Source organism: Ovis canadensis, chromosome 24 (genome assembly GCF_042477335.2).
Source record: "Ovis canadensis isolate MfBH-ARS-UI-01 breed Bighorn chromosome 24, ARS-UI_OviCan_v2, whole genome shotgun sequence".
In the NCBI taxonomy this organism is placed as follows: domain Eukaryota; kingdom Metazoa; phylum Chordata; class Mammalia; order Artiodactyla; family Bovidae; genus Ovis; species Ovis canadensis.
The window spans coordinates 50,690,398-50,715,497 of record NC_091268.1 but is presented as its reverse complement, the minus strand read 5'-3'; the positions used below and the strand labels follow the sequence as shown (position 1 = coordinate 50,715,497).

Sequence of the window (25,100 nt, the reverse complement as noted above, 5' to 3'; positions counted from 1 at the left end):
CTGCCTCCTCTGAGGCCTGGGCTCAAACTTGTCCTGTTTCATCTTGATTCCTGTGAGGGCCTGGGCCTGAGTCTGAATCCATCGGCCAGGCTGACAGTTGAGTTGAGGGGCTTTCGTTCCAAGTTTGGAACCCACATGACAGCAGCTGCTGGGACTGCTGTGCAAAACGCCATTCTGGGCACTCCCCCGGTGGTCTAGTGGTGACGAAGGCACTGTGCAATACAGGGGACACAAGTCGGACCCCTGGATGGGGATCAAAGATCCCACATGCTGCAGAGCAGCTAAGCCCACACAACTCCTGAGACTTGCAACTCTGGCCTGGCAGAGCTCGTGTGTCACAGTTGAAGAGCCTGAGCGACAGAACTGCTGAAATCAACATGCTGCAACTAAGATCCTACACAGCCAAATAAACAGATAAACATGCATAGTTTTTTAAGAAGACAGTGAGCACATCCATCACTCCCTAAAGTGTTCTAAAAAGAAAAGCCATTTGAAATGATTTGCCTGGTACCTCGGTCCAGCGAGCTGTGCCCCTTGCCCAGATGTGGTCTGTGGTCTGCATGGACCAGCAGGAGGCTGTGCCAGGGCCCTGCCACCGGGACTCTCTACCCTTCTCCATGCCAGGCTGCAGCTCCTTAGACCAAGTCTCACCCAAGACAGATGTCTGCTGCGGGAGGGCTAGAAAGCCAGATGACAGGAGGGAAAAGGGAGTGAGGGGACATTTCCTGTACCCTTAGAGAGGCTGGGGTCAGAGCATGGCAGCAGAGCTTGCCTGGGGAGGCTCAGTAATGGGTGAGAAGCATGGCCTATGGCTTCCTCCCTGTTTTGGACGGCTTCCTGGAGAGAAGGGCACACTTAGAAGGGGGATGGTGGTGGAGGAGGCAGCCTGTGACTGGTCACATGGGACAGGATGCCAAGCTGACTAGTCATCACCAAGTGGCATTTACCTGACTCAAGTGGACCCTGGAGGGACATTAAAGGGAGCGGCACACCTGTCGTGTTTCCAAGTTTCGTGACCCAGCTCACTTCCCAAAACCCTCAGCAGTAACAACACATCCTCTTTGGCCCACTCACCTCTGGATGCCAAGTCTCCCTTCCAGACCCAGAAGCCTGATCTTGACCTTCCTGTGCTTTTCTGCGTCATGTGGTGGCCCCTCCCCGACCCAGATGCTTTCCATGGAGGGTCATGTCCCCTTCAGACTCTTGTCTCTCCATTGGGATCAAATCTGGCCCCTTTTCTAAGAAACCTGCTCAACTGGCATCACAGGTCTTGGGAACACTTTTCCGCTTTGATTACATCTCTACCTCTGGGGCTTGTCTCACTTTCTCACTGGACTCCTTGACTTCTTCTGCTCGTCTCCAGACTCGGGCCATCCCCCCGGCAACCCCGGCAACTCCAGTTTTGTCGGTCTTGGATTTCAGGCAAAGAACTGATGGGAGATGAAGTCCCCTCCTCTCTCCCCAACCCCTGCTGCTGCTGCTGCTAAGTTGCTTCAGTCGTGTCTGACTCTGTGCGACCCCATAGACAGCAGCCCACCAGGCTCCCCTGTCCCTGGGATTCTCTAGGCAAGAACACTGGAGTGGGTTGCCATTTCCTTCTCCAATGCATGAAAGTGAAAACTGAAAGGGAAGTCGCTCAGTTGTGTCCAACTCTTAGCGACCCCATGGACTGCAGCCCACCAGGCTCCTCTGTCCATGGGACTTTCCAGGCAAGAGTACTGGAGTGGGGTGCCATTGCCCCAACCCCTACTCCTATACAAAGGTCTCATTACTCACCTACGACCTGGCATAACCCCACGGCTTCAGAGAAAGGCATCTACTGCTCACAGGGAAGAAGGGCAGGGGGCTTCTTGGAGGAAGATCTGATCCTCGCACCCTAGCTCTTGGTAGCTGGTTCTCACTGAAGAGAGTCCATTTGCCCCTCAGGGTAAGAATCCAGGGGAAAACACATACAATGCTGATCTTGAAGTCTGGGCTCTTCATGAACATATAGTAACTAGGTCCTGCTTTCCAAAAAGGGCCAGACCAGATCATATGCAGTGTTTTCAAGCCAATGGTTGAGAAAGCAACTCTTGAGCCCCTTCCCCATCATAAGAGTTGGGAGAAGAAAGAGAAAGGGATTTAGGGAGGACTTTTAGAGCCCTACCTGCAAAGGGGAAGTCAACCAGGTTGGTGGTGAACGGCGTCAAGACTCTAAGGACCTGGGGATGTCCCCAGTGTTTAGGGGCTGTGCTTGTGTGAGAAATGGAGTGGCTGACTGTATATGCCCACCCAAGAAAGAAGGGTGGACAAGTGGATGCCCTCCAAGTGTATCCAGGCCCACGATGCCCAAGCCTGGAGCTGTTTTTTTTTTTTCCCCATCCCTCTCTCCCATCTCTCTCCTCATCCTCTGACCTGGGAAAGTGATGGAGTTCCTACAGGGAAACCTACATGGAATCCATGGGCAGAAAACCAGGGACCAGTGCTGAGGTACGGAAGTTCCCAGGGGACCTTAAGGGAAAACTCCAAAGAACCTATGAGAAGACTCACAAGGAAAAGAAATTAGCTTCAAAGACCTGGAACCCAGAGGACACATTGCTTCCTTAGGACAGAGCAATCAAGAACTTGGGGGGCTCCCTTTTCACTGGCTAGTGAGGGGGTTGCATGACATCCCTCCACTGCCTCTATTTCTGGCCAAGCAGGTGCACCCCCCCCCCACTCTCACCCCCTGCTTGCAGCCAACTCACCCTCGCTCTAGACAGGAAATTTCTGTCCTTGATGAAGATCAAAGTGTTGATTGCTAATCCCACTGAGCTTTTCTAGGTACCAACATTAGTGAATGTAGAACTCATCTATCACCTGAGAAGGGCCCAGATAAGTTACAAGACTGCCGAGATTTTTATCTAGTGACAAAAGAAAAATTGTTCCACTGAATAAACTCTGAGATGGCAGAAGACAGAATTGCACTCAGTTACATTTGAACAAGTTCTTCTCGTTTAAGTTATGGATCCAGACAAAGCCAGTCAGCAAATAGGATGGACACAAGACAAAGGATGCTATGACCTCGTAAGGTTGCTCAGACTGTTTCAATTGACCATCTCCTTTCCTTCATGCCCTGACTGTGATGATGAAGGTGATGATTGTAGTAAATTCATTGGCTCATATAACCAACCTCTGTACTAAGTCCTTAAATCTTAATAATTTAATCCTCACAACAGTTCTCTCTATTTGAGCAAATGATTTTACGTGGACCTAAGGCTACGCTTAAGGACCTAAGGAGCGGTGGCTGTGTGGGCGCAGGAGGGCCGAGAGGAGCTACTCCATGTTCAAGGTCAGGAGGGGCGGCCATGAGGAGATAGCCCTTGTCCAAGGTAAGAGAAACCCAAGTAAGACAGTAGGTGTTGCGAGAAGGCATCAGAGGGCAGACACACTGAAACCATAATCACAGAACACTAGTCAATCTAATCACATGGACCACAGCCTTGTCTGACGCAATGAAACTAAGCTATGCCCTGTGGGGCCACCCAAGATGCACGGGTCATGGTGGAGAGGTCTGACAGAATGTGGTCCACTGGAGAAGGGAATGGCAAACCACCTCAGTATTCTTGCCTTGAGAACCCCATGAAAAGTATGAAAAGGCAAGATGATAGGATACTGAAAGAGGAACTCCCCAGGTCAGTAGGTGCCCCATATGCTACTGGAGATCAGTGGAGAAATAACTCCAGAAAGAATGAAGGGACGGAGCCAAAGCAAAAACAATACCCAGTTGTGGATGTGACTGGTGATAGAAGCAAGGTCTAATGCTGTAAAGAGCAATGTTGCATAGGAACCTGGAATGTTAGGTCCATGAATCCAGGCAAATTGGAAGTGGTCAAACAGGAGATGGCAACAGTGAACGTCAACATTCTAGGAATCAGCGAACTAAAATGGACCGGAATGGGTGAATTTAACTCAGATGACCATTATGTCTACTACTGTGGGCAGGAATCCCTTAGAAGAAATGGAGTAGCCATCATGGTCAACAAGAGAGTCCAAAATGCAGTACTTGGATGCAGTCTCACAAATGACAGAATGATCTCTGTTCGTTTCCAAGGCAAAGCATTCACTATCACAGTTATCCAAGTCTATCCCCAACCAGTAACGCTGAAGAAGTTGAAGCTGAACGGTTCTATGAAGACCTACAAGACCTTTTAGAACTAACACCCAGAAGAGATGTCCTTCCCATTATAGGGGACTGGAATGCAAAAGTAGGAAGTCAAGAAACACCTGGAGTAACAGGCAAATTTGGCCTTGGAATACACAATGAAGCAGGGCAAAGGCTAATAGAGTTTTGCCAAGAGAACACACTGGTCATAGCAAACACCCTCTTCCAACAACACAAGAGAAGACTCTACACGTGGACATCACCAGATGGTCAATACCGAAATCAGATTGATTATATTCTTTGCAGCCAAAGATGGAGACGCTCTATACAGTCAGCAAAAACAAGACCGGGAGCTGACTGTGGCTCAGATCATGAACTCCTTATTGCCAAATTCAGACTTAAATTGAAGAAAGTAGGGAAAACCACTAGACCATTCATGTATGACCTAAATCAAATCCCTTATGATTATACACTGGAAGTGAGAAATAGATTTAAGGGCCTAGATCTTGATAGATAGAGTGCCTGATGAACTATGGACGGAGGTTCGTGACATTGTACAGGAGACAGGGATCAAGACCATCCTCATGGAAAAGAAATGCAAAAAAGCAAAATGGCTGTTTGGAGAGGCCTTAAAAATAGTTGTGAAAAGAAGAGAAGCGAAAAGCAAGGAGAAAAGGAAAGATATAAGCATCTGAATGCAGAGTTCCAAAGAATAGCAAGACGAGATAAGAAAGCCTTCCTCAGTGATCAATGCAAAGAAATAGAGGAAACCAACAGAATGGGAAAGGCTAGAGATCTCTTCAAGAAAATTAGAGATACCAAGGGAACATTTCATGCAAAGATGGGCTCGATAAAGGACAGAAATGGTATGGACCTAGCAGAAGCAGAAGATATTAAGAAGAGGTGGCAAGAATACACAGAAGAACTGTACAAAGAAGATCTTCATGACCCAGATAATCGCGATGGTATGATCACTCACCTAGAGCCAGACATCCTAGAATGTGAAGTCAAGTGGGCCTTAGGAAGCATCACTATGAACAAAGCTGGTGGAGGTGATGGAATTCCAGTGGAGCTATTTCAAATTCTGAAAGATGATTCTAGGAAAGTGCTGCACTCAGTATGCCAGCAAATTTGGAAAACTCAGCAGTGGTCACAGGACTAGAAAAGGTCAGTTTTTATTCCAATCCCAAAGAAAGGCAATGCCAAAGAATGCTCAAACTACTGCACAGTTGCACTCATCTCACACGCTAGTAAAGTAATGATCAAAATTCTCTAAGCCAGGCTTCAGCAATATGTGAACCATGAACTTCCAGATGTTCAAGCTGGTTTTAGAAAAGGCAGAGGAACCAGGGATCAAATTGCCAGCATCTCCTGGATCATGGAAAAAGCAAGAGAGTTCCAGAAAAACATCTATTTCTGCTTTATTGACTATGCCAAAGCCTTTGACTGTGTGGATCACAATAAACTGTGGAAAATTTTGAAAGAGATGGGAATACCAGACCACCTGACCTGCCTCTTGAGAAATCTGTATGCAGGTCAGGAAGCAACAGTTAGAACTGGACATGGAACAACAGACTGGTTCCAAATAGGAAAAGGAGGACGTCAAGGCTGTATATTGTCACCCTGCTTATTTACCTTCTATGCAGAGTACATATGAGAAATGCTGGGCTGGAAGGAGCACAAGCTGGAGTCCAGATTGCCAGGAGAAATATCAATAACCTCAGATATGCAGACGACACCACCCTTATGGCAGAAAGTGAAGAGGAACTAAAGAGCCACTTGATAAAAGTGAAAGAGGAGAGTGAAAAAGTTGGCTTAAAGCTCGACATTCAGAAAACGAAGATCATGGCATCTGGTCCCATCACTTCATGGGAAATAGATGGGGAAACAATGGAAACAGTGTCAGACTTTATTTGTTTGGGCTCCAAAATCACTGGAGATGGTGATTGCAGCTGTGAAATTAAAAGACGCTTACTCCTTGGAAGAAAAGTTATGACCAACCTAGATAGTATATTCAAAAGCAGAGACATTCCTTTGCCAGCAAAGGTCCATCTAGTCAAGGCTATGGTTTTCCCAGTGGTCATGTATGGATGTGAGAGTTGGACTGTGAAGAAAGCTGAGTGCCGAAGAATTGATGCTTTTGAACTGTGGTGTTGGAGAAGACTCTTGAGAGTCCCTTGGACTGCAAGGAGATCCACCCAGTCCATTCTAAAGGAAATCAGCCCTGGGATTTCTTTGGAAGGAATGATGCTAAGGCTGAAACTCCAGTAATATGGCCACCTCATGCAGAGTTGACTCATTGGAAAAGACTCTGATGCTGGGAGGGATTGGGGGCAGGAGGAGAAGGGGATGACAGAGGATGAGATGGTTGGATGGCATCACCAACTTGATGGACATGAGTTTGAGTGAACTCTGGGAGTTGGTGATGGACAGGGAGGCCTGGCGTGCTGCGATTCACGGGGTTGCAAGAGTCGGATATGACTGAGTGACTGAACTGAACTGATCCTCACATCCAGAGGGAGAGCCTGAGCTCTGCCAGCGTCTGACTTTACCAAGCAGTGGTGAGAGAACTGGCTCTTATTGGCACAGTAGCATGGCAGTTGGTGGGGGGCTCGGGCACTGGGATCAGGGGTTGGGGGTGCTGTGAGGTGGGGAGGGGTGAGGCCAGGGCTAGATGAAGGTGAGGTGAGTAGAAGCCGGGATGCCGCAGCTCTCCTAGTGGTCCTCAAACAGTTGCTCCAGAGCCTTTATGTAGAGCTGTGACAGTGGTCCACCTGCTGCTCGGTGGGCTGCGGGCACTGGGGCACTGGGATGGGGCGGCCCGCTGCAGGGACAGAGGCCACAGGTCGGGGAGGGGCCTCGGCTGCACACACAGTTGATGGAGTCCTTCTTGGAGACAGACACTCACCCACAGTGGTGATGGGTCTGGCCAAGGGCACCAGGCCCCAGGACTTGGCTGAGAAGAGACGCAAGGAGATGCAAGGAGAAATGGCCAGGAACTTCTTGAAGGTGATGCTGCCAGGAGTCCGGGGCAAAAGCCTTAACTCTGAAGATGTCATTCTCCCCAAAGGAGTACACGGGCACCAGGGAGGTGCTGGGAAAGTGGGGAGACAAGAGAGAAGAGGGCTGGTCAGATCAGCGGCTCTCGGAGGGTCCCCACATTCCTCCCCAACAGGTTCCCACTTCCCGAGGCCATCTGAAGCCAATGATGGTGCTCCAAAGAAATATCTAGAAGAAGAGACTTACATTTCTTAAGATTCATGTATACTCTAACTTCCTATATACATTTTCTCATACAGTCTCAACTACAATGTGTTGAGAGGTGGGTGGCAAGGTGAATGTTAAGCCTATTTCACAAGTAAAGAAACATGCAAGGTATTGCCTGTGAGAGGGTGTCATAAAAAAATGTGAGCTGAGGGAGTCTGAACCCCAGGGTCCAGCAATTCGCACTGTGATCCTGTGTCTCTGCGTGGGAGGAAGCCTGGGGAATGGGCACCAGGGCTGGGCACAGAGCAAACACCCAAGGTCTGCCCAGAGTGCCCTCTAGAGGTGGTCACCGTGTAAGCTGTGGGAACACACAGTCCACCTCCCGGGGGCGGGTGCGTAGGCATAGAGTGTAGCTCCCCAGACACACTGTGAGGCTCTGACCATCGAAGGCATCCCTGGCTGGGCCCCCGCTCACCCGTGTCTCAGTGCCAGGCGGACGAAGCCTTTACGATTCCAGAGAGTGAGGTAGTGCTCCCTGGGATGGCATACAGGGCCTTCTGGGCTCCCCCTGACTTGGATGACCACAGCCTGGCCCAGCTGGGGCTGCAACAGAATAAAATCCAGGCTCTTGTGGCTTGTAGAACATAGCCCTGTGGACAAGAGGGGGTGCAGGAACAGTGAGTACCCCCTCCTTGTACCCTTAGTACCTCACCCTGCCCTTTAGCTCAGGAAAGGTGAGATACCACCCCTTTTTTTTCCAAACTCCTTCCCCCGTGCCTCAGTCCGTGTACCCTACAGCGCCTCTCCCAGGAAGGATGCAGTACACTTGCTCCAAAGCCCCTTCCTGACCCCCTTGGTGAGCCTGGTCAATGTTCAAGCCAAGTGCCTGCGCTGGGTGGTGAGCAGGGACCACTCTTTCCGGATTGAGGCGGGGTTGCCTTCTGTCACTCCATCCTGGTCTCACGGCAGGACGTAACATGGTCTCCACAGACTGGGCGGTGGAACATGCCGTTCAGCGTGAACCTGAGAACCGAGACACTGGGAACTGCTGGGAGGAGCCAGTGCTCTCAGCGCAGGAGTTACAGAAGCTTCCAACATCCATGACCCCATGTGGGCGGGACACTGGCATGTAGCTCCTGTCTGGGGGCAGCTCTGCTGTTTTCACCAGCTGTGGCGGCAGGGGGCAGGATGAAGGAAAGAAAGCAGAGACGGCAGGACCCCAGCTGAAAGGGTACCCGCCCCCACCAAGAGACCTGAGAGTTTAGGGTCTAAGATTGGGTCAAAGGCATGAGGGTCCAGTCTGGAACACCATCCCACCCCCTGCCCCATTACCTGAACGTAAGCAGCCAGAGGTGAGAATCCATCATGGGAAGGAGAGACGAGGCGGGAGGTAAGGGAGCGGGAGGAGTGGAGTGTCACTTGGAGGGTGACCTGTTACCTTAATGGGGAAATAATTTCTCAGGTGTTTCCAAGCAGTCCAGTTCTTCAACCACTGATAACGCCTTCCACCTTGGGCAGAGAGATAAGGGGGGAAGAATCACTGTAGACACCATTTATCACCGCTCACTACCGGGGCCCTTGTTTAGTAACCTTGGGGAACTGTGTCCTGGTCCAGAAAGAATCACACCACGTAGAGCACAGAGAAAACCAGATGGAGGTGAAGAGGAGGAGGAAGGCAAGAAGGGAAAAGAAAGGGCCTGGGGAGAGACGAGAAAGGAACATGACCTGGATTGTGAAACCACGATGACGTCTCCCCTCCATACTGACAGGTGAGATCCTTGGGCATCTCCCAGCTGACTTCTGGCCCCTCCTCCCTTTGCCCCTCACATCCAGGTATGGGGTGGGGGTCTGTAGCGTTTTTCTCCCCACACTCCCCCTTCCCTTCTTCCATCATGGACCCCGCAGCCTGCTCCCCTCACCCAGAAAGAGTCAACAGAGCACGTCTGTATAGACGTCCAGTGCTTCCAGCCACTGTTTCTGCGGGTTTTTATCGTGGGGGAGGGCGGCTGGGCGGTGGAGGCTCTCTGGTGCTCCCCTTCTGCCAGCAGGACTCTAGGACTCCAGAAAAAGAATGCTGGTTTTTTTTAAGAGTCCTGGAAGCTTTTCTGGTCTAGTGGCCAAACCCTTGTGGCCTCCGGGGATCTCTTGCAGGGGCTGTGTGGATGTGGAGACTCTTGGGTCCAGAGCCCCAGACGTTTCAGGCCTCTCTACACACTGATCATGAACTTCTCCAGTGGGTCAGTCCAGGCCGGCCACTGGGTAGGGCAGGGAGGCAGGGCAGGGAGCGTGCCACAGAGGTCCACCCCCAGATGCATCCAAAATCCTGTGGGGCAGAGGTTGCAGAAGAATCCAGAGAGCCCACCCACTGGGTCCCAGCCTCAACTGTGTGATCTCAAAGATCCTGGACAAGCGCCCTTGTCCATTTGTGGGTCTCTGGGAGTATCAAGGCCACAAGGAGATGTGGCTTGGAGAGGGTATCTCATCCCCAAGGTCGAACACGTCAGTGGCACAAGTATGTTCCCACTTTTCATTTCAGGCCTTGCCCAGAGTCACTAAGGGGCCAGTGGTTGCCTAAGTGAGGAGGTGCCTGTGGGTGGGGACACGTACCGCACCCCGAGCTCTTGGAACAACTGCGTGCGTGGCTCCATCTGCGCGGGAGTAGGCCCCCTGGTTCCTTGTAACCTCATCGGGGTCGCCACTGTGGGCAGAGGAGCAGTCAAGAAGGGTGGTCGCTGAGATGCCTTTACGTCCCCTTCTCTCCTGAGGGATTCACTTGGACAGAGTCCAGCCTGGGTGCGAGGCTGGCAGCCAAGTGTTCAGGTCCCGTCCTGGGACTCTCACCTCCTGACCATGCCAGGGCCTGAGCCTGTGGTGGAGTTGGGGACAGAGCAGGTAGAAGCGGGTCTCATCGTCGGTGTGGATAAGCGTGAGGACCGGCAGGAGGAGGATCCAGGGAACGCGGAACAGTGGCAGGCCCACTCTCAGCCGTGGCTACACCTCCTCCTCTGCCCTTCCCTGGGTGCAGCTAGCTCCCCCCTGTTGTAAGTGAAAGTCACTCAGTTGTGTCCGCCTCTCCGGGACCCCATGGGCTGTAGCCTGCCAGGCCCCTGTGTCCCTGGAGTTCTCCCGACCAGAATACAGGAGTGGGTAGCCTCTCCATTCTCTACAGGACCTTCCCAACCCAGGGAGCAAACTGGACTCTCCTGCATTGCCGGTGGATTCTTTACCAGCTGAGGAAGTGAAAGCTGCTCAGTCGTGTCCGACTATTTGCAATCCCATGGACTTTGCTCTAACCAGCCAGGTTCCACCGTCCATGGGATTCTCCAGGCAAGAATACTGGAGTGGGTTGCTTTGCCCTTCAACAGAGGATCTTCCTGATCCAGGGATGGAACCTGGGTCTCCAGCATGCCAGGCTGATTATTTACATCTCAGCCAGCAGGGATGCCTTTAGCACCTGAGTTACCAGGGAATTCCCAGCCTCAGATGCAGATCCAAGTGTTGATTGCTAACCCACCTGAACATTTCTAGACATGAACGTTAAGTGAATGTAGAAGTTGTCACCTGAGAACGACCCAGATAATTCATGAGACTGCTAAGAGTTTTCGCTTGGACAAGAGAAAATTCTTCCACTGAATAAAATTTCCAGCATGGTGGAGAGCAAATCGATTTGTACTCAGCTACTTTCCAAAAAGTGCTTCTCATTTAAGTCATGGATACAGGCACAAAGATAGTCAGCAAATAGGAGGCACGTAAGTCAAAGGATGCTATGACCACATAAGGTCCCTCCCAGTGTTTCAGGGATCCTTGGTATTTCACTGGTGCCGTGACCGTGAGGATGATAGTGGTGATGGACATGATGGTGATAAATTGGTTGGCTCTTATTTTCCTAAACTCTTTTAAATTTTTTGATGTTAATAAGGTAATTTTGGGACGAGTCCTTTCTCACCCACCCAGTGAATGAGGTTCATGTGGACCTAATGCTGGGCTTGCAGTAGGGCTTCATATGGTAAAATAAATCCCCGCTTCATATGCTCTCCCAGCCCCCAGGGAATAGGAAGGAGATGCAGATAGGAAACTCTCTCTTTTCTATCACAAGAGATCAATCGAAATCTGCCTACTAAAGGTTCCCTTGACCCCTGTCAGCTTTTGCTCACAGTATTTCACCAGCTACCCTATTGTCGTCACTTACCTACACCTCCTGTCTGCACTTGAGAGCCTAGCCCGTTGGGATCTACCCTCCCCGAAACCATTCTGATTGTCCTATATTTCTCAGCTACGTAGATGCCTTTATTTACAGAGGGAGAAAGGCCCCAACCAAGGGAAGAGATGAGACAGAGGCTGATAGACCAGAATTTAATATCTGGGAGAATTCAGGGCTCAGCTCTCAGTCTAAGGTGGCAAGTCTCTGTCGATTAGCGTGGTGGTGGAACACACGTGGGCAAACTTGCTCAAAGAGAGAGATTCTATCAAGCAGAGGTGAGAAAGCTTACTTTTACTGGCACAGTAGCATGGCAGTAGGTGGGGCTCTCAGGCGCTGGGATTAGGGGCTGGGGGCGGGGGCCAGGCTGTGAGGTGGGGAGGGGTGAGGCCAGGGCTAGATGAAGGTGAGGCGAGTAGAAGCCGGGAGGCCGCAGCTCTCCTTGTGCTCCTCAAACAGTTGCTCCAGAGCCTTCATGTACAGCGTGTGATAGTGGTCCACCTGCTCCTCGGTGGGCTGCGGGCACTGGGGCACCGGGATGGGGCGGCCCACTGCAGAGACAGGGGGACACAGGTCAGGGGAGGGGCCTGGGTTGCATGCACAGCTGATAGTGGCCTTCTTCCCTGCACATGGGCACTCACCCACAGTGGTGATGGGTCTGGCGAGGGGCAGCAGGCCCCAGGACTTGGCTGAGAAGAGACCACGGCCCCAGAAGATGCAAGGACAGAAGCTCAGGAGCTTCTTGATGGTGACTTGGAGCAGATGCTGCCAGGAGTCTGGGGCAAAAGCCTTAACTCTGAAGATGTCATTCTCCCCAAAGGAGTACACGGGCACCAGGGAGGCGCTGGGAAGGGAGGGGTAAGAGAAAATGGCTGGGCACATCAGGGGCTCGAGGAGCACTCCCAAACTCCTCCCCCATAGGTTCCCACTTTCCTAGGCATTAGCAGCAAATGATGGTTCTACAAGAAAGATCTGGATGAAGGGATTTTCTTTCTTAAGCCCAGTGTGTCCTAGACCTTCTCATATTTATTTTCTCACACAGTCTCAGCTACAACGTGGTGGCAAGGCGGGCCTTAGCTCTGTTTCACAAGTAAGAGGTGTGCAAGGTCTTGCCTGTGAGGGGGCATCATAAAAGAATGGGAGCCGAGGGCATAGGAGCCCCCAGGGTCCAGCGCTTCGCACTGTGATCCTGTCTCTCTGCGTGGGAGGAAGCCTGGGGAATGGGCACCAGGGCTGGGCACAGAGCAAACACCCAAGGTCCGCCTAGAGCGCCCTCTAGAGGTGGGCGCGATGGAAGCGCTGGGGACACACAGCCCACCTCCAGGGAGCCGAAGTGTACAGATAGTGGGTAGACGGCCACACACGGTGAGGTTCTGCCCACTGAAGGCAGCCCCGGCTGGGCCCCCGCTCACCCGTGCCTCAGTGCCAGGCGGACGAAGCCTTTCCGATTCCGGAGAGTGAGGCAGTGCTCCCCCGGGACGGCATACAGGGCTTCATTGGCCCCTCCGACCACGATGACCACAGCCCTGCCCAGCTGAGATTGAGACAGAACATAATCCAGGCTCTGACGGTTCACAGAACACGCTCCTGTGGGCATGAGGAGGTTCAGGGACAGTTGGTACCCCCTCACTGGCTCCATAGTCCCTCTGCTGTCCCTTTAGCACACTGAGTATTCGACATCATCCCATTCTCTCCGAATTCCCTACCCCGTGCCCCTGTCCACGTGTCCCACAGTGCCTCTCCCAGCAAGGATGCAGGACGCTTGGGGCCAAGCCACCCCCTGACCCCCATTGTGAACCAGGCCAAGTCAAGCCAAGTGCCTGGGGTGGGTGGTGACTGGGGGTCACTCTGGCCAGACTGGGGTGGGGTCACCCTCTGTCACTCAGCTCAAACTCACCACAGGACAGAAAGTACTCTCGATGGCCTGGCAGGTACAAGAGACAATTCAACACGGCCAGTGAGAACCGAAGCCCTGGGAAGACCTGCGAGAGGCCAGTGCCCTCTGTGGCAAAGTTACAGACGGTTCCGACGGCTATGATCCCATGTGGGTGGGATCCTAGAACGTAGTTCCTGTCTGGGGGCAGCTCTGCTGTCTTCACCAGCTGTGGCGGCAGGGGGCAGGATGAGGGCAAGAAAACAGAGAAGGCAAGAGCCCAGCTGAAAGGGCGTCCCTCCCCACCAAGATCTTGAGAGCTCAGGATAAGATGGGGCCAAAGGCACGAGGGTCCAGTCTGGAACACCATCCCACCCCCTGCTCCGTTACCTGAACGTAAGCAGCCAGAGGTGAGAATCCATCATGGGGAGGAGAGAGGAGGTGGGAGGTAAGGGAGCGGGAGGAGTGGAGCATCCCTTGGAGGGTGACCTGTTACCTTAAGGGGGAAATAATCGCTCAGGTGTTTCCAAGCAGTCCAGTTCCTCAACCACTGATAACGCCTTCCACCTTGGGCAGAGAGATAAGGGGGGCAGAATCGCTGCAGACACCACTTATCACCTCCTTCTACCCAGGCCCTTGCTTTTGCTGTTTAGCTGCTAACTGGTGTCTCTCTGTGACCCCATGGACTGCAGCATGCCAGCCTTCCCTGTCCTTCACTGTTTCCCAGAGTTTGCTCAGACTCACGTCCACCGAGTCCATGATGCCATCCATCCGTCTCGTCCTCTGTCACCCCCTCCTCCTCCTGCCCTTGTTTAGCACTCACCTTGCTGGGGTGTGTCCCAGTCCAGGAATAACCATACCAAGTAGAGAAGAGAGAGATACCAGAGCGAGGTGAAGAGGAGGAGGAAGCCAGCAAGGGAAAAGAAAAGGCCTGGGGAACGGTGAGAAAGGAAAATGAGTTAGATTGTGATATCGCAGTGACTTCTCCCCTCTCCCCTCACCAGTGAGATTGTTGCCTGTCTCCCTGCTAGACTTTGACACGTCCCTCCCTTTGCCCTGGGCTTCCCTGGCAGCTCAGTTGGTAAAGAATCTGCTTGCAATGCAGGAGACCCGGGTTCGATTCCTGGGTTGGGAAGATTTCCTGGAGAAGGAAATGGCAACCCACTCCAGTATTCTTGCCTGGAACATCCCATGGACAGAGGAGCCTGGCGGGCTACAGTCCATGGGGTCGCAAGAGTCGGGCACGACTTAGCGACTAAACCATCCCTTTGCCCTAGGCTTCCCTAGTGGCTCAGATGGTAAAGTATCTGTCTGCAATGCAGGAGACCCAGGTTCAATCCTTGAGTCGGGAAGGAAATGGCAGCTCGCTCCAGTATTCTTGCCTCGAAAATCCTACGGACGGAGGAGCCTCGTAGACTACAGTCCGTGGGGTGGGGAAAAGTGGGACAGGACTGAGAGACCTCACGTCCCTCCCTTTGCCCTGGTGGTCCAGTAGGGGGTGCTCCAGCCTTCCTCCCTCTACCTTCCCCTTTTGCCACCTTCCCAGCTGGACCCCTGCCCGGCTCCCCTTACCCAGGAAGCAGAAACAGAGCACATATTGGTAGGTGCTCAGTACTTCTAACCACTGTTTCTTTAGGGTTTTCATGCTGGGGGTGGGTGGTGGGGTGGTGGAGACTCCCAGGTGCTCCCCTTCAGCCATCAGGGCTCCCAACCCAGAAAAAATGTGATGAAGGCTTGGTTGGAGCGCAAGAAATCTTTCTGGTCTGAGTGGCCAAGCACTTGGAGCCTCCCAGGATTGCTTGCAGGGGGCCGTGTGTGTGGGGAGACTCTCTCATCAGAGCCCCAGAAGTCTCCAGTCTGCTCTCACTTATGAACTTCTCCAGTGGGTTGGACTGGGCTGGTCCCTTCTTGCGACTGGGAGATGTACTAGGGGGCGTGCCCTGGAGGCCCAGCCCTCGGTGCGTTGGACATCATTGTGGGCGGGAGTGCTTCTTTTTGCAGAAGAAGCGAGAGAGCCCACCCACTGGGTCCCAGCCCTGATTCTTCCTGGACGAGCACACCCTAGTGTTTGTGGGTCTGGGAGTGTCTAGGCCACTTGGATGGAGAAGGCAATGGCGACCCACTCCAGTACTCTCGCCTGGAAAATCCCATGGACGGAGGAGCCTGGAAGGCTGTAGTCCATGGGGTCACGAAGAGTCGGACACTTCCTGAGCGACTTCACTTTCAGTTTTCACTTTCATGCATTGGAGAAGGAAATGGCAACCCACTCCAGTGTTCTTGCCTGGAGAATCCCAGGGACGGTGGAGCCTGGTGGGCTACCGTCTGTGGGGTCACACAGAGTCAGACACGACTGAAGCGACTTAGCAGCAGTACCAGCAGCAGCAGGCCACTCAGAGGCATTAATTAGCGCCGGTATCTCAACCCTGAGGAGAAACACACCAACACACAAGTTTATTCCCAGGTTGAATTTCAGTCGCCAGCCACACTCCTTCAGGGGCCGGAGGCTAACTTGATGAAGAGGAGGTGTCCGTGGGCGGGGACCGGGTAGCACGGGGTCTGATCTTGGAACAGCTGTGAGCCACTCAACTGAGACCAGAGACCCAGAGCAGCGCGTGTGCATGTGCTGAAGTACCCCTTCCGCCCCGACACCCCACCCAGTTGTACCGGGATGGGGGCCCCGACTTTGGGCAGAAGAGGATCAAGAGGGGTGATCACTGAGATGCTTTGAGGTGCCCTTCCCTCTCAAGGGATCCAGTGGGACAGAGTTCGGGGCTGGTGGGTTGGCCAAATGCCAGCCTGGGGGCGGGGCTGGCACCAAGTATTCAGGCCCCAACGTGCGACCTTCACCTCCCAACCATGCAGGGGCCTTGAGCCCGGGAGTGGGGTGTGGGCTGGGGAGCTGGGAGCAGAGCAGGCAGAAGTTTCAGGTTTGGAAGGGCAGGAGGAGGCCCTGGGGCCTGGAACATTCGTAGAGCCACTCTCAGCAGCGGCCCAGTGTTTCCTGTGTCTTTCCACCTAGAACCCCGGTGCGTTCAGAAACTGTGGAAGGCCTCATTCTCCCCCAAAGAGAAGACTGGCACCGGGGAGGCTCTGGGGGCACAGGGGACTCCTGACTCCCGGGCCCCAGAGGCGGGGCTCCTCCCCAGCAGCCTTGCCCCAGAGGCTAGGCCCGGCTATCAATGCCGCCCCCTCCGCCAAGTTGACAAATCCCTTCTGATTGCAGATCTGCAAGCTCAACGATCTGATCTGGGATCTGGGCATTGACTCCAGCTGGTCCCTGGGCTCACTGGGCCAGAGGTCTGTGCCAGTTGGGCTTGCCATGTGGGTGTGTACCCTGAATAGCAGGGCTCCCCGTTTAACCCCGTAGCCTGCCCCTGAGGGGTAGAGGATGTGCAGGAAGCTTTAATCCCTAAGGAGTAGCTTAGGCCCCGGTGAGAGACCTCTAGGGACATGGCTTTTTCAGAAATGCTAAGAACTGGGGAGCCCCTCTAGGAGAGAGTCCACTGCGCTGGGCACACCATCAGGTGGACTGGGGCTGGTCCTCACGATGACCATGGCCAGGTCAACAATGACCAGAGGGGGTGAACCAGCAGCTTTCAGGTCAAGGAAAGTGTTCTTTCTTGTTGTTGTTGTTGAGCTCCGCCTTGCCCTGTGGGATTTTACTTCCTGACTAAGGACTGAACCAGGGCTCTAGGCATTGTGAACTCACAGTCCCGTCCATTGTACCACCTGGGAATTCCTGGATCATCACTTTTTAAAATAATTTTTTAATGAAAAGCAAATTGGACTTCCCTGGTGGTCCAGCACTTAGGAATCTTCTTGGGAAGGCAGGAGGTATGGGTTCGATCCCTGGTCAGGGAAGATTCCACATGCCGTGAGGCAACTAAGTCTACGTGCTCCAACTACTTAGCTGGAGCCACAACTACCGAAACCTGAGCATTCTAGAGTCTGTTCTCAGCAACACGGAAGCCAGGGCCCGAGACGCACGTGCACCGCCAGTAGAGAGTAGCCCTGGCTTTGGGCAACTAGAGAAAGCCCGGCATGTAAAAGCAAGACCAATGCAGCTAAAAATAAAATAGAAGAAAATAAAATTTAAAAAGTCTTGCAAATATTTCAAATTATGTGTTTATCATTGGCTGTGCTGGGTCTTTGTTAGTGTGCAAGGCCTTTCTCTGGTTGCAGCCAATGGGGCTACTCTGCCTTGCTGTGCATGGACTTCTCATTGTGGAGCCTTCTCTACTTTCAGAATACAGGCCCTAGGCTCACGGCGTCAGTAGTTGTGGCTTCCAAGCTCAGGGGTTGCGGCTCCTGGTCCCCACAGAGATTCAGTCTCTGTGGCCTTTGGGCTTAGTTGGTCCTTGGCATCCTTAGTCGCTCCGTGGGATCCTCTCGGACCAGGGGTCCCATCTGCGTCCCCGGCACTGGCAGGCCGGTTCCCATCCACTGGATCACATAAAGTCCCTCACAATATTTCACTGGTGCCATGCCTGTGATGATGATGGTGGTGGTGACGGACACGATAGTGATAAATTCACTGGCTCTTCTTTTGCCAAACTCTGTTAAAGTTTTTGATCCTAATAAGTTAGTTTTGCCAAGAATCCCTTCTCACTGAGTGAATGAGGTCAGGTGGACCTAATGCTGGGCTTGCAGTAGGGCTTCATATGGTAAAATAAACCCCTGCATCACGTGAGCTCCCAGCCCCGAGGCAACAGGAAGGATGGGAGCAGAGGCAAAAGGAAGCTGTGTACTTAACTCTTTCTTTCCTATCACGAAGGCTCATTCCAACTCTCCCTTCCGAGAGGTACTCTTGATCCATGTCAGCTTTTGTTGACAGTATTTCACCACCTACCTTACTGTCTGCACCCACCTAATCCTGTCCACACTTCAGAGAATAGTTCTTCAGGGATCTACCTTCCCCAATACCATTCTAGGCCCTATAACTCTTAGCTAAGCAGATGCCTTTATTTAGAGGGAGAAAGGCCCAGCCAAGGGAAGATTAGGTGGAAGCCGAGAGAGCAGAATTCAGTCTCTGGGGGCAGAATTCAGGGCCCTGCTGTCAGTCTCAGGCAGCGAGTCTGTCTCGATCAGGTGGAGATGGAACCCACGTGGGCAGGCTCACGCCCAGAGAGACTCTGCGAAGCAGTGGTGAGAGAACTGGCTCTTATTGGCACAGTAGCATGGCAGCCGGTGGGCGGCTCGGGCACTGGGATCAGGGGCTGGGAGGGCCAGGAGGTGGGGACGGGTGAGGCCAGGGCGAAGGTGAGGCGAGTAGAAGCCGGGAGGCCGCAGCTCTCCTGTGCTCCTCCAACAGTTGCTCCACAGCCTTCATGTAGAGCATGTGATAGTGGTCCACCTGTTCCTCGGGGGGCTGCGGGCACTGGGGCACCGGGATGGGGTGGCCACTGCAGGGACAGGGGCCACCGGGATGGGACGGCCCACTTCAGGGACAGGGGAACACAGGTCAAGGCATGAATCTCGGCTGCCCACATTGCTCATAGTGGCCTTCTTCCCTGGAGCTGGTCACTTACCCACAGAGGCAATGAGTCTGGCCAAGGGCACCAGGCCCTAGGACTTGGCTGAGAAGAGACCGCAGCCCCAGAGGATGCAAGGAGTAAAGTACATGAGCTGCTTGAAGGTGGTCTGAAACAGATGCTGCCAGGAGTCTGGCGCAGGAGGCTTAACTGTGAAGGCTCCATTCTCGTAAATCCTAGGCCCTATATCTGGATTTAGGTAACCAAAGGAGTACATGGGCACCTGAGTGAACCTGGGAAGACGGAGGCGAGAAGAGGACATCAGGGCCCCAAGGAACACCCCCAGATTATCCCCCATTGGTTACTACTTCCCAAGTCCATTTGAGGCAAAGAGAGTTCTACTAAGATAGATCTGGGAGACGGGAATTACATTTCTTAAGAAGACTGATGCAGGGCCTTCCTGTATATTTTTTCTGATACGGTCTCAGTTACAACACGGTGGCCAGGGGAGCACTAACACTATTTCACAAGTGAATGAGTTTGGAAGGTCTTGCCTGCGAGGTTGTCAGGAAGAATTTCAACAGAGGGCACGTGAGCCCCAGGGTCCTGTGACCAGCACTGTCACCCTATCTCTCTTTTCGTGGGAGGAACCCGGAGAATGCACACCGGTGGTGGGCACAGAGAAACACCCAAGCTCTGCCAGGATCACCCTGTAGGTGGTCACGGCGGAAGCTCTGGGGACGCACAGCCCACCTCCAGGGGGTGGGTGTGTAGGGATAGCATGCAGGTCCCCAGAAACACCGTGAGGCTCTGACCACTGAAGGCAGCCCCGGCTGGGCCCCAGCTCACCCGTGCCTTAGTGCCAGGCGGACGAAGCCTTTACGATTCCAGAGAGTAAGGCAGTGCTCCCCTGGAGGGCACACAGGGCCTCGAGTTCTCCCCCAGCCAGGATGACCACAGCCTGGCCGAGCTGGGGCTGGAACAGGATAAAATCCAGTCTCTGGTGGCTTGCAGAACATAGCCCTGGAGGAAAGAGGGTGTGCAAGCATTTTACAGTCCCTTACTTGGCTCCCTATGCATTCACCCTACCTGTTGGCACAGGAAGGCTGAGATAACCATCCCTTTCTTTCCAAACTCCTTACCCCTGTGCCCCGTCAGCATGCCCTGCGCCTCTCCCTTTAAGGAGGCAGGACACTTGCTCCAAAGCTATCCTCTAAAGCCCACTGTGCGCCCAGCCCCTGTTCCCATCAGGTTCCTGCTCCAGGTGGTGGTTGGGGGCACCTCTGATGGACAGGGGGTTAGTTTGCAGTTTCCCACTGAGCTGAAGACCCACCATAGCCCATCATGTCTTCGCGATAGACAGAAATGTAGAAGATGCCATTCATCATGCCGGACCAGGGCCAAAGCCCCGGGGTCAGGTGGGAGAACCCTGTGCTCTCAGTGCAGAAGCTACAGAAGGTTCTGACGCTGGTGGTCCCATGAGATGGGGGACCAGCAAGTAGTTCCCAATGGGGGCCAACTCTGTGGTGGTCCCCAGCTGTTGGAGGTGGAGAGGATGATAAGAAAGGAGTAGAGAAAGCAGGATACCAGCTGTAAAGAGTTCCCTCTACACTAACAGACTTCAGGGTTCAAGGTACAACAATGGGGTCAAGTGCACGAGGGTCCCCTCTGAAACACCATCGCAAAAGCTGCCCAGTGTGGGAACTTAGGCAGCCAGGGCTCACACTCCAGCATGGGGAGGGGTGAGGAGGTGAGGGCGGGAAGGGGAGAGGGAGGAGGAGAGCATCCCTTGGAGGGTGAACTGTGACCTTCAGTTCAGTCACTCAGTCGTGTGTGACTCTTTGCAACCCCATGAATCGCAGCACGCCAGGCCTCCCTGTCCATCACCATCTCCCGGAGTTCACTCAAACTCACGTCCATCAAGTCGATGATGCCATCCAAGTATCTCATCCTTTGTCGTCCCCTTTTCCTCCTGCCCCCAATCCCTCCCAGCATCAGGGTCTTTTCCAATGAGTCAGCTCTTTGCATGAGGTGGCCAAAGTACTGGAGGTTCAGCTTCAGCATCATTCCTTCCAAAGAAATCCCAGGGCTGATCTCCTTAGAATGGACTGGCTGGATGTCCTTGCAGTGCTAGGGACTCTCAAGAGTCTTCTCCAACACCACAGTTCAAAAGAATCAATTCTTCACAGTCAGCTCAGCTTTCATCACAGTCCAACTCTCACATCCATACATGACCACTGGGAAAACCATAGCCTTGACTAGACGGACTTTTGCTGGCAAAGGAATGTCTCTGATTTTCAGTATCCTATCTGGGTTGGTGATAACTTTCTTTCCAAGGAGTAAGCATCTTTTAATTTCATGGCTGCAGACACCATCTGCAGTGATTTTGGAGCCCAAAAAATAAAGTCTGACACTCTATCCACTGTTTCCCCATCTATTTCCCATGAAGTGATGGAACCAGATGCCATGATCTTCGTTTTCTGAATGTCGAGCTTTAAGCCAACTTTTCGCTCTCCTCTTTCACTTTTATCAAGAGGCTCTTTAGTTCCTCTTCACTTTCTGCCATAAGGGTGGTGTCATCTGCATATCTGAGGTTATTGATATTTCTCCTGGCAATCTGGACTCCAGCTTGTGCTTCTTCCAGCCCAGCGTTTCTCATGATGTACTCTGCATAGAAAGTAAATAAGCAGGGTGACAATATACAGCCTTGACGTCCTCCTTTTCCTATTTGGAACCAGTGTGTTGTTCCATGTCCCGTTCTAACTGTTGCTTCCTGACCTGCTTATAGGTTTCTCAAGAGGCAGGTCAGGTGGTCTGGTATTCCCATCTCTTTCAGAATTTTCCACCGTTTATTGTGATCCACACAGTCAAAGGCTTTGGCATAGTCAATAAAGCAGAAATAGATGTTTTCCTGGAACTCTCTTGCTTTTCCCATGATCCAGCAGATGTTGGCAATTTGATCTCTGGTTCCTCTGCCTTTTCTAAAGCCAGCTTGAACATCTGGAAGTTCACAGTTCACGGACTGCCTGTGACCTCAGTGGGGAAATAATCCCTCAGGTGTTTCCAAACAGTCCAATTCCTCATCCACTGAGAACGCCTTCCTCCTAGGGCAGAGATAAGGGGGGAGAATTCCTGGAGACACCCTTCATCACCTCTCACTACATGGCCCTTGTTTAGTGCTCACTTTGCTGGGGTGTGTTCTGGCCCAGAAACAAACCTTATGGAGTGGAGAACAGAGAAACCGCGGAGCGAGGAGAAGAGGAGGCAGAAGGTGAGGAGAGACAAGCAAGGGCCTGGGGGAAGATGAGGGAGAAAAATGAATTAGCTGTCGGAAGCACACTGACTTCTCGCCTCCTGCTCACCAGTGAGATCTTTGCCCATCTCCCAGCCTGCCCTGTGTCCTCTCCCTTCCCTTTGTCCAAGGGCTTCCACGCAGGTGGGCCTCCAACCTTTCTTCCCCCACCCTTCCTCTTCCTTCTGTCGCAGTGGAAGCATGCCCTGCTCCCCTCGCCCATGAAGAGGAAAGAGAGCGCGCTTTGTTAGGCGTTCAGTACCTCGAGCCCTGTTTGTCCACGGTTTCTATGCTGCGGGAAGATGGCTGGGCGGTGGAGGCTCCCAGGCACTGCCCTTCTGCTGCAGGGCTCCAGGTCCTCGGGGGGCAGGGATGAAGGTTTCAGTAGGAGCCCAGGAAGGCTTACTGGTGTGAGTGGCTAAGCCCCTGGGGCTTCCGCAGGATTGCTGGGATGGGAAGCAATGTGTGGATGGGGAGACCCTGGGATCCGGACTCCAGATGTCTCCAGCCTCCTCACAGTGATCACTGACTTTCTCCAGTGGGTCAGACTGAATCCGAATGGGTCAGACTAAGCAATCTGTTGGGCGGTGTATGGGGCGTGCCACCCAGGTCCAGTGCTTGGATCATTAGGAATATTTAGGAATCTCGAGGGGGGGAGGTATCTGAAGAAGCCAGAGAACACACCCCCTGGGACCCAGTGGAGATGTGTGATCTGGAGTAGACAGCTGATCCTTAACGTGAGCCCATGCTCTGTCTGTGGGTCTCCTGGAGTATCTAGGCCACTGGGAGGTGAGGCCGGGCATGGGGACTTCTGCCAAAACAAACAAACACACACCGCAGGTGTGTTCCCACCTTTTTTTAAAAGCTGAATTTACTTAAAAATAGTTTAAACCATTTTTTCCATTTATGTAAGAGCTCTACAGAAAATAGCGTTCTAATATGGAACACAGCCCACCTGTGCTTTACCCTGTTGTGAACACCTTGCATTATTAGGGATGTTGGTTACAACTGATGGAACACTTGATCCAGGACTGTCAGCTAAAGTCCGTAGGTCCCATTCAGGCTCCCTCACTGTGTCCCACAGTTCTGTGGGTTTTGACAAATACATCTACCATTACATAAAATACAGGGTATCCTAATCGCCCTAAAAATCTCCTATGCACCGTGAAAGTGTTAGTCGCTCAGTCGTGTCTGCCTCTCTGCGACCCATGGACTATTGATTTCCACCAAGGCTCCTCTGTCCTTGGAATGCTCCAGGCAAGAATACCGGAGGGGCTTGCCATTCCCTTCTCCAGGGGATCTTCGCTACCCAGGGATTGAATCTGGGTGTCTGCCCTGCAAGCGGTTTCTTTACCAACTGAGCCATTAGGGGAGACCCTGATGCAGCAAGGTCCAGCCTTTAATTTCACTCTCCAGCACAGTCATCCAGGCAGCTGCTGGGGCCCAGAGGTGCCCCTAGGTGAAGACGCGGTGCCTGTGTGCCGGGATGCCGCAGGGCGCCTTGTCCTCTTCCAACCGCTGCGTCAGCAGCTCCATGTAGACCGTGTGCGCCTGCGCGCTGCTGGGCCTCAAGCTCGCTGTACCAGGGTCGGGGACCCCCACTGTGCCCGGACCAGGAGACATGAAAGGTGGTCACAGAGCCTCCTGCAAGGCCCCTTCTCTCCCACCGGGATCGACTGTGACAGAGTTCAGGGCTGGTGGAGTTGCGAGAGGCCAGCCTGGGGGCGAGGCTGGCAGCCAAGAATGCAGGCAACGGTCTGGGAACCTTCAGCCTGGGAGTAGCCGGCTGGCAGGCATGAGAGCAGGGAGCGGAGACCCTGCCGATGGGCCGGTGGAAGGGCGGGAGGAGGCCCCGGGGGGTTGCGGGGTGGGGGACGGGAAGAGCGGAGGGACCCTCGGCGCTTCTCACCCAGGCGCCGGGCCGGTCTGAAATTAGATCTCCTTCTTCCCCAAAGAGAGGATGGCACTCGAGAGACCAGGGAGAGCAGGGGCTGCCTGCCAGCAGAACTCTGCACTCCTCCCCCGCAGCGGTGCCCCAGAGGCTGCAGGTAGGCCCCGCGTTCCCTCGCTGACTTGAGAAATCCCTCTGATTGCAGCTGCGAAAGCAAAGCGATCCAGGCTGTGTCTCCAGGGCCTCTAGCGGCCAACCCTTGGCCAGGACGGCCACCGGGCCTGGAGAGGAGACAGGAGGCACGGGCCTTACAGGCAACACCAAACCTGGGGAGGCAGGAAGGCCTGCCGTCTGAGTCTTCCAGAAAGAGGGAGGAGGGCACTGGGAGATGGAGCTGGACCAGGCGCCCCCAGAGGGAGGAGGGCAGCGAGGAGGTGACCACAGGGTCTGGGGTCCTGAGACCCAGGGCTCCCCTGCTCACCAGCACGCAGGATGTAGTCCCGGAAGACAGGAAGATGGATACGATGGCACAGCTGGAGCAGGTGGGGCCGGAGGCCAGGCAAGAGGCAGGAAAAGCCTCTGGTCTCTGTGCTGAGGGTGCTGAAGACCCCAAGGACCTGGACTCCGAGAGGGTGGGAGCTCCACCAAGAGGTAGTTGTGGGAGGGACCCAAGTCTGTGGTGCCTCCAGCTGGGGACACAGGGGCACACCAGGGGGGTGGGGGTGCCATGTTTGGACTTTGGGGGTGACTGTCCCAAGAGTCTACCCTGAAGCCCAGCTCGCACCCAGCACAGAGTTCCAGAGTGCCTCTCCGAGATGGGGAGGTGGTCTTGGAAAAGTCTCCAGACGGCCCAGTGTGGACCTAGGCAGAGATATGGTCTCCTCCCGAGGTATGTTTCTCTCTCTGTCAAGCCCGTCCAGGTTGAGGACCACTAGGATCCAAGCCTGGCTTGGGAGTACAAGGAGCAAGGCAGCCAGGCACCCCTGGACTGGAGGTGGGGGCACGACGTGGAAGGACTCTGATTTCAGAAGTTTAAGCCCCAGAT

At 53.5% G+C, this 25,100-nt stretch overlaps 1 protein-coding gene and 2 pseudogenes across 1 annotated transcript; all 3 read right to left on the bottom strand.

Annotated features, from left to right (window-relative positions):
• Positions 1-6,793: 6,793 nt before the first annotated feature.
• Positions 6,794-8,694, bottom strand: LOC138429681 (2-acylglycerol O-acyltransferase 3-like; annotated as a pseudogene).
• Positions 8,695-11,903: 3,209 nt separating this feature from the next.
• LOC138428881 (2-acylglycerol O-acyltransferase 3-like) lies at positions 11,904-14,342 on the bottom strand (the record flags this gene model as incomplete). Its single annotated transcript, XM_069569808.1, has 6 exons — positions 11,904-12,079; positions 12,170-12,372; positions 12,941-13,115; positions 13,426-13,630; positions 13,898-13,968; positions 14,225-14,342. Coding segments are annotated over 6 exons (927 nt in total), but the record flags the coding sequence as incomplete, so codon positions are not given.
• A 4,065-nt stretch (positions 14,343-18,407) lies between these two features.
• On the bottom strand, positions 18,408-24,784 carry LOC138428880 (2-acylglycerol O-acyltransferase 3-like; annotated as a pseudogene).
• Between the last annotated feature and the right edge of the window lie 316 nt (positions 24,785-25,100).